The 8,782-nt window shown below is 57.1% G+C and overlaps 1 protein-coding gene across 4 annotated transcripts in view; it reads left to right on the top strand.

The window, feature by feature from the left end:
* The first annotated feature begins 302 nt into the window (after window positions 1-302).
* Window positions 303-8,782, top strand: part of TBX5 (T-box transcription factor 5) — a 44,067-nt gene continuing 35,587 nt past the window's right edge. The window contains exons 1-3 of one of the 4 annotated variants that reach the window (XM_039868217.1): window positions 303-1,065; window positions 5,229-5,413; window positions 6,983-7,077. In XM_039868217.1, the coding sequence (XP_039724151.1) occupies window positions 915-1,065; window positions 5,229-5,413; window positions 6,983-7,077 (431 nt within the window). In that variant the 5' untranslated portion in view covers window positions 303-914. Of the gene's footprint in view, window positions 1,066-2,280; window positions 2,652-2,988; window positions 3,489-5,228; window positions 5,414-6,982; window positions 7,078-8,782 lie in introns of those variants that run through there. The other 3 variants (XM_039868216.1, XM_039868218.1, XM_039868219.1) reach the window with 3 other exon arrangements.

The following is an 8,782-nucleotide window of genomic DNA, read 5'->3' as shown; positions in this document are numbered from 1 at the left end:
CATCGATGAGACCCAAAATAATAATAATCGATATTACAAAACAAAATAGAGCGCCTCGTCCCTCCGCAGGCCGCTGCGCTATAATTTTTCTCTGCAGGAATAACCCCTCTCCATCCCCACCCCACCACCCACTCGCACCCCGCCCCCGCCAGGCCGCGCTGGGACGAGTTGCGTCCGCGGACCTAGCTCATTCGCAGAATGGACTTTTTCTCAGCCAGAGACATTGCGGCCGGTTCTCTCTCTTCCTCCCAACGTCTCTATCTTATTTCCCCTCCGCGATAACCCAGTAATTACTTCTGTGCAAGTCTGCAAGGGGACACTGAGTTATCGCGTCCCAAACGTAACCAGCTACAGAGGCGCCGTCACAGTCATTTGCCAAGAGCTTCTCCTTGGAAAAAAAATAATAATAATTTTTAAATAATATGAAGACTCTCTTGCCCCCTGCAAGAGACCTCGTTCCCCCTGGAACAACTTGATTTCTTTCCAACCGTGGGCTGAGGTGGGTTCCCACCTCCCTTCGCCAAAAGGCCCCCCTCCCCCTCCCAAAGAAAATCGATCTTGGCTCTATTTGTGTCTGAAGTTCGCCACCCCCATTTCCCCAGAGGGCTCTGGGTTTGTTTATTTCTTTATTTATTCCCGTGGCCGAGGCATCCGGGACTTGTGGCTGCGCAGACCCGGGGACCGATAGGCGAAGACGGAGAGAAATTAACCTCCCGCCACTGCCCCCCAGTCGAGCGTGACAGCGCGCGGACCAGTTGCGTGACTCGTGACGTCTCCAAGTCCTATAGGTGCAGCGGCTGGTGAGATAGTCGGTATCGCCTGGTTGCCTCTTTATTTTATTGGGGTATGCCTGGTAATAAACAGTAATATTTAATTTGTCGAAGACCACAAACCAACTTCGAGCTGGGAGGTACATGCTACTCTTGACAGACGCTGGAAGAAGGTTTGGCCTACAAGGGGTCTCTTTTGGGGGTCTTTTCCAAACTCTTCACCTGAGCCCCCCCTTCCCCAGCAAGGCGTCACTCCTGGCTTCAGCGCTGGAAAGAAGAGGTGGGATTTTTGGAGGTGAGTGTCTGCCCTGGAGAGCTCTGAGGTGGGGGGTGGGGGAATAGGTTTCTCTCAGCTCTTCCTCTCTGCCCGTGGCCTTAGCTTCCAATCACCCCAACTCGACCCTGCTGAATCCCCCCCGCCCAGCGTTGCTACTTTTCAGCCTCGAAATAAGAATGCACTCTCTTACATTTTGCCTTCGGGTGTCACCTGGCATGAACAGATCCCTTCCCGAGGTTTCGGAATCCCAATTTCGCTTGGCGGCCCCACACCATCTGCGCTCCACAGACCTAAGCAAATCTGGCCCAGCAATGGGGGAGTCCAGATTTTTCCCTCTCCGGAGGGGCCTTCAGGTTATTTATGGGAATTTATTTTATCCGCAAATCTCTGCGCATTTAAAGGGATTGGAGAGGTCTTTCCGGAATTCGCTTTCCTTTTGCCAGAGAGGCAGACATTCGTGCTCATCCTGAAGCCATGTTTGTTTTCCGGCTTTGGCCCCAGGGGTCGCCTCCTTAGCAAGCGTCAAGTCCTCTGAGCTGGCATTTTGGAAGGGTGAGGGCGTTCTCACAAATGAACGGCCTCGGCGAAAGGCTACTCGAAAACTAAACGGGAAGGTAGAGTGAGGACGGTAGCAAACGCTCGTGTTGGTTTTCTCCAAGGTCGGCCTGCTTTCAGGGCTGGACAATCCACTTTGGAATTCTGCAACCATGTGTCAGGCCTGCCCTGGGATTTTAGTCCCAGCGGCCACCGAGGGTCACACCGAGGCGGCTGCTGATCCCCAGGGCATCTCTCCTCCCTTCATCCCTCGACCCAGACCTTGGCCTGCAGGTCCAAGTCTAATCAGGGCTCCAGAAAAGAACAGGGCGAGGGGGTGCAAGAGACAGGGGTGGGCAACGGGACAGACACCCTGGCATTTGTTATTCCAAGCACCGGTACTCGGTGCTCCAATCTGGGTCTGCTTCTGCTGACCTCTTCATCTGGACCCTCAAAATAATGCATTTCAAAGAAGGGGAGGGCATGGAGGGGAGCTGAGGGGAGCTGAAAACCCCAGCCAGCCCCCAGTGACTGTTTTGAGTATTGTAATAAAAATGGGCACTGCCTTGTGTACACCTCCAGCCAGGGAGGTCTGGTGGCCCTGGGGTGGGTGGGGGCCAATGGCAATTTCTTGGCATCTTTGATCTCGGCCCCCATCCCAAGGCACCTTCACCCTGCCTTCACCCTGGAGTCAGTCACTGCGAGTCTGGGTCATGAGTGGGGAGGGGGAGAGATGTCAGGGCGGCTAGCGGCGTCTGGCTGGGCCAGGCGGGGTCACGCAGCTCTCCGTCTTGAGGTCAGCGTTGGAGAGAGACCGCGGGCAAGGCTGCAGAGGGGGCGCGCGCGGCGGCGGGTGTGTGCTCGCGTTGTGCGTTCAGACTCTGTTCTGTGCTCAGCCCGCCTCGCCGAGATTGCTTCCCCGGCAGAAGCTGACTGGGTTTTGCGATGATTTGTGCAGGATTTTTTGCAGCCACCGAGCAGCACTCCCAGCAGCAGAGATGGATGGACGATGGGAAGGGGGCGGAGAGGAGGGGGTGATCTCCAGGTCTGTTTGGGAGTCGTGTTGCGATGTGAAGTGTCTGGGAAATCTAACGGAAAACGTGGTTGTAGGAGGAGGGCCAGGAGAGGGAGGGAGGAAGATGGAGAAAAGGAGGGAGAAAGGGAGAGAGAGAAGAGAGAGAGAGAGAGGAGAGAAAGAGAGAGAGAGAGAGAGAGAGAGAGAGAGAGAGAGAGAGGAGGCAGCAGCAGCAGTGTGCCCAGTGGAGCTGGCTGGATAGGGCACTCAGTACTTTTATAAGCATTAAGGCAGCCTCATCGTCACCAAGCTCAGCTGAGTTTGTATTTCAGACAGAGGGGAAGAGAGAGAGAGGAGAGAGGAGAGAAGAGAGGGAGAGAGAGGAGAGAGAGAGACAGAGGGAGGAGAGAGGGAGAGAGGGAGAGAGAAAGAGAGAGAGAGAGAGAGAGAGAGAGAGAGAGAATATCTTACTCGGATTCCACAACTTTAACCCTGAAAGCGGCACTCAGAGAGGACGTGGACCATTCCCACCGCTCCCTCGTGTCTCCCTACTTTCCCTCTGTGGGGGCGCGGGGGAGCAGCGGCTCACTGAGCTTATCCTACTGAGCGGGCCCCGGAGGCTGCTCCTTTGCGTTCTTCAGAGCGTTCCTGGCGCCTGACAACTTCAGGCAGCAGCAGCGCAGAGCGGAGGAGGGGTGCGTTGGAGGGGGGCCGTGGCTGCCGAGGCTCCCGCGGTGGGTGCTCCTTCGTAGGCAGCGGTAGCCGCTAGTCCCGGCACGCAGTCCCCCGCGTAAACCCGGAGCCACCATGCCGGCGCCCCCGCCTCGCCGCCCGCCTCCCTGCTGCTAGGAGCACCAGGGATGTGGTGAATGCACCGGCTTCGCCGAGCGAGGTAACCTTGCCCGCAGAAGGCCCGGGAGGCTCGGGAGGGAGCCCCCCACCCCCGGCTTAGTGGGCTCTGGGAGGCGCGCCTGGCAGGACCGAAGCCTCGCCCTGGGTCCTGCAGAGCCCGGCCCGCAGAGATCTCGCGCGCCGGGCAGCTCCGGGGCGCGTGGGGACGAGCAGGCGGCTGCGGGCCGGAGAAGCGGCCTGGTTCTGTCAAACCTCATCTCGTTCGCCTTGGCCAGCCCCGAGCTCCCCAGGACTCCGGCGGGGGTGCGGGGTGGGATCGTCCCCGCGGACGGCGGTGCCTGGGAGTGCACGTGGGGGACGCCAGCCCCGCTTTCTTTTGTTGTGAGGCGACCGCGGGGCTCCCATCACCGCCTCCCGCAAACCCCAAGGGCTTGGTGAAGGCAGCTCTTGGGAGTCGGGCCTCAGCAGCTGTCCTCGGCCCCATTTCTGGGTCTCAGGCCACTGCAGACCAGAGTGGGGTCTAGCTTTCGGCTGGGCGGCCGCTAGGATTTGGGGGGCATCCCTTGCTCCCCGTTCTCCGTCTTCCCGGGTTTCGAGGGAGGACATCTCCGCTCGGGAAAGAACGTGCAGGAGATTGGAAGGAAATCGGAGCGGGAGGCAGGCTCATCCGGACTCGAACAGCTCTGCAGCTGTGAATTTTGCGTGTTCCCACCCGTGCCTGCGAACCCGCATTCTGTGCGTGGCGTCGGGACCTAGGCGGCTGATTGCACGCCCGAAGCCCCGGATTTCGCTGGGACCCATTTTGTCCTCCTATTGCCGAGCTTGGGCCTGCACTTCCAGCGAGCCGGGCTCCCTTGAAGCTTAGACAAGCTCCCCTTTGCCTGGCCGATCGACAAAATGCCCGTCACGGGCTGGAGAGCGGAGAAAGCAAAGGCACGCGCGCCCGGGACCGGCCCCGAGCTCCGGCTGCCGGCGCCCGGAAGCGCGTCTTTCTCCGAACGGCTGCGCGGCGCTTTACCTGCCTGGTCGGCCCGTTTGGCTCCTTTTTTGTTTTTAACTTGACTTAAGGTTGGGGGAGAGGGGAGGACTCTTAATGTTAAAGGACTTTTAATTTTAAGGTCTGTTAACTGACAAAAGATGAACGTGAATTCTCTTTCGGACTCTATTTCTCGATCTGAAAAATCTTTCCCCTGCTCAGTTTTTGGTTTTTGCAAGAGACGGGTTATTTCAGACATTTTGCCCACTGCAGAAAACTATTCCGCTCGCGCGTTTTCGTAAACAGAGCTCGGATGACCTCCTGTAAATTCGAGGAAGAGAAAAGAATTCTCCAAAGGACACTTGGTTTTTGTTTTGTTTTGGTTTTGGTTCATGCCCAATGGCTTCCAAAAATACCCAGGCCTTATCTTTATTGGCTCTTCCAGAAGTCCAGACAAATTTGACGGGCAGCTGGCTTATCGGGGGGAGCCTGGGCAGGGGAGATGCGGGCCTCACCGCCTCCTCCTGGCCTGACGCGGGGTCTTTTGCGAGAGGTTGTGCGTGATCATAAAGTAATAGTAATGGCAATAATCACGAGACCTTCTGCAGCCTCCTTCAGCTGGGGACGGAGGTGCTGGTAGCTGCAAAGTGGGAGCCCGACTGCTCCCTCTCGTCACTAGAACTTGGCTTCCAACCTCCTCTCCCTCTCTCTCTCGCTCTCTCTCTCTCTCTCCTCTCTCTCTCTCCTCTCTCCAGTCCCCTCTCCCTCCCTCCTTCCCTCCCTCTCTCTGCTTCCTGTCCTCAGTGCAGGACCCGGTGCGGTCACAGGGCCCCGGGCACACCATGGCCGACGCAGACGAGGGCTTTGGCTTGGCGCACACCCCCCTGGAACCTGACTCCAAGGATCTACCCTGTGACTCAAAACCCGAGAGTACGCTAGGGGCCCCCAGCAAGAGCCCATCGTCTCCGCAGGCCGCATTCACCCAGCAGGTAAGGAGACCCGCACTTAGGGGCTCTCTGCAGAAACCGAAGCTCCTCTTTTGAGGTGTGTGTGTGTGTGGGGGGGGGTTGTCCCCTCCCCCTAATTGTCCCTTTCATCCCCACTCAGTTCCACCTTCCTCTGCCCCGTCTCCCCAGATACCAGTCTATTCCAGTCCACCGTTCTGTGACAATCGTCTTTATGGCCAGAGGACTTCGGCAATACGTTTAAGTTGTTAGAGAAGCCTTAATTTTCCGGCTATTTGGGGCCGCGCTGAGAAGAACCCAGATCCTTCCTTTCCTGGGGCACTCGGTGTACACTCAGCCCTGAGGTCCTCATTAAGGGCCGGGTCAGCGGCCGCTTCAGGCCGGCTTGAGCGATGGCTTGACCCCTCTTCAGATCTTCTGTAGCCTTCGCCTCCGCCCGCCTCCTCCGTGCCGCCGCCCAGCCCCTCCAGGCACACCATTTGTCTTGCCGCCGGGGCCTGGAGGGCTGGTGCTCAGGACTGTACCAGGGGGACACAGGGAGCCGCGGGCTCGCCTAGCTGGGAGCTGGGCCGGGTGCCCTGGGCGCTCCAGGTGGCCCCTGTAGACCTCGTTGATTTTCAATAGGGTGTCAGCGCGAAGCGTGGTGCCTTGACTCAAAGAAATAACTTGGAGGTAGCTTAAAACGCTTCTGGGGGGATGTCGATGTCTTGCCTGGCTCGTGCACGGCCTCTCTACTCTGCCCTTCACATCTCAGGAAAATGCGTGGAGGAGCAGAGAGAGCAGTGGGCATGCCGTTTCAGAAACTTAGATTTCTCTTCCTTTTACAGAAAAGTTAATCCGCTCATTAGATGGTTATGGCTTGTTGCAAAAACAAAGACTCTGTATGTGATTTTTTGTTTTTGTATTGCTTTTGTAAAATAACTCCTAGTTGAAAGCGGAAATGTTAACCAGCTTAGGCTGTGCCTGGAATTAAAATAGCTTGAAGTGAACAAAGCTGGATGCGCGAGAGCCTAGAAGGTTTATTAATTTCGGGCAGTTGAGCATTAATTTTTGTTTTGGACTGTGGGAACCTATTGTAATCCATAAATATTTTTAAATTTAAAACCGCACCTATGTCGATATTTGCGCCCCCATGGTGAGAATAAACACGTGCGTAGTAGGTGTTCGCACATCCGTATGTTTGTGTGCGGACGTCGGGGTCTCCATACGAATATCCCAATCGGTTTTTGAGATTGAGGTGTCTTTTTTTTCTTAGTTGGATCTTGCCTCAAGTGGGTTGAGACCGGTCTCATTTTTTCGTCCTCCCCGTTGGACACTCTGGAGCACTGTCACAGTCGGGGCTTTTTGTATCGTCTTGTGCTGGTGGCGTTAGGTGACCTCCCCCGAATGGAGCATATATGGAGATTCCGGTGCGGTGGCTGCTGGTGCTTCACAGCTCAGGCAGCTCTGCAGCGGGCTGGGGACAGGTTCCAACTTCTGAGCCCACAGGCTCCAGTGGGAAGGAGGAGAAGTCTCTGTGTTTGGGGGAAGTTTGGGGAGCGAAGGGCCACCGAGCCCAGGCTTGTCCATGTGACTTTTGTCTCCTTCCTCTAGGGCATGGAAGGGATCAAGGTGTTTCTCCATGAACGAGAACTGTGGCTGAAATTCCACGAAGTGGGCACAGAGATGATCATAACCAAAGCTGGAAGGTGAGACAGGCGCCTCCGTGAGGGGAGCACGGAGAAACTTCGGGAGAGATGAAGAAGGACAGGAGGGAAGGAGAGAGAGAGAGAGCGCGCGGGCACGATAATATTTTGCTTGACCGGATTCTCGGTATAGAGGCACAGAGACCCCCCCCATCTCCTCGGGGGTAAATACCTGCCAGGGCCAGCTGCGGAAGCAGGCATTTCTCCCAACTGGGCATTTCTTCCACCTCTTATATAAGAACCGAGAGCAGCTTGGGAGGCTGTGCTGGCTATGTGGACGGGTTAGTAATGAGAGAGAGAGAGGGGCGAAGCGGGAGAGAACGGGAAGACAGAGAGGTGCAGCGAGGACCCAGAGATGAGACCCGGTTTCAGACCTGATCCCTCGCCCCCGCCCTCCTGCTCCCCCGCCCTGACCTTGCAGTCGGCCCAGAGTCTCGCCCGGTTTGCCGAGGTCTGAGTCGTTGAATGTATTCGCTCCCTCTTTCATTGTTTATAGAAAGCAGGCGAAGCCTTTGAAACTGAACCGGGGCTCGGCCGGGCTCTATATACAGACACCGATAAACACGGCAGTTTCGCCAAGACACTCACCCTGCAAATCCTCTTAAAAGCTCGCTGAGTTTTAACTAGAAATGCTAGACTTTCTGGGGGTGGGGGTGGGAGACTCGTGTAGCTCAGGGTGTGAGCGAGAGCCCGTGTGCCCAGGCCTGGGGACATCCCGGCCACATCCCTACCCGCGCAGGACCAGCCCTCCGCGACCCGGAGGGCAGAAGGCCCCAAGCTGGCTCAGAGAGGCCGGTAGGCCCAAGCCACGGAGTGTGTGAAGGGGGAGGGCGGAGCCGCCTCTCCAGACGCCCCCGATTCTCCAGCCCAAAGCCTCCCGCAATAAACTGACAACAGTGACATTTATTATTATTTGAAATTAAACAACGTCTGCTCCCCGGCTCGGCCTGGGTGAACTAGGAGGCGCGTTCTGTTTACATACGAGAGCTAAGGTCTTCTTCCCATTCCTCCTCCGAGGGAGAGCCACGGCTGGGCCTCCTTTCCCCGCAGCCTGAGCCGAGAGGATTTAACTATAAAAGGCCTGCGAGGCCTCCGTGCCTCCGCCTCCGGGCGTGCTCGCTCCGGGAGATAAACACTCAGGCTCCTGCTCCAAGCCGGGAAGGGGGAGGCCTCCGCTTGCCCCTTCCCCCCATCCCTGGGTGAGCCAGGGTCTAGCAACGAACCCTTTCGCCCCAGGCCAGCCTTAAGGATGCTTGCTTTTCGGGGGTGCACACTCTTTCCGAGGCAGAAGGGGCTTTTGGGGCGCTCTTGTGCTCGGAGAGGGAGCGGGCACAACGCGGGCCGTTCTGGGTCACCGGCTCCCCAATCCCCCGATCCGATGGAACCTCCATCCTTGTTCAGGCCTTTCTCAGACCAAATCTGGACAGGTTTTGAATTTCTTTGCCAAGAGTCAAGGAGTATAGACTCCCCAAGGAAGAGTGCCAGGAGCCCTGGAGAAGTCGTGGAGGCATTTAGGAAGAAATACCCGCAGGTGACTGGTGTCGGAGGTCACCAACCGAGCTCTACTCTGGGGTCAGAGGACTGAAGTCAGGACAGGAGGTGTGTGGGCACCCTAGGATGCCCACACACCTTGGTGTCCTTGTGACATGGCAGCTCTGCCTAGATCAGCCAAAGCACCTGGCTGGGCAGAGTGGGAGGCCAGCCCTTT

The sequence above is a fragment of the Pteropus medius genome, unplaced genomic scaffold (genome assembly GCF_902729225.1).
Source record: "Pteropus medius unplaced genomic scaffold, Ma_sr-lr_union100, whole genome shotgun sequence".
Classification (NCBI taxonomy): domain Eukaryota; kingdom Metazoa; phylum Chordata; class Mammalia; order Chiroptera; family Pteropodidae; genus Pteropus; species Pteropus medius.
The sequence above is the reverse complement of the archived record's forward strand: the minus strand, read 5'-3'. Positions and strand labels throughout refer to the sequence as shown.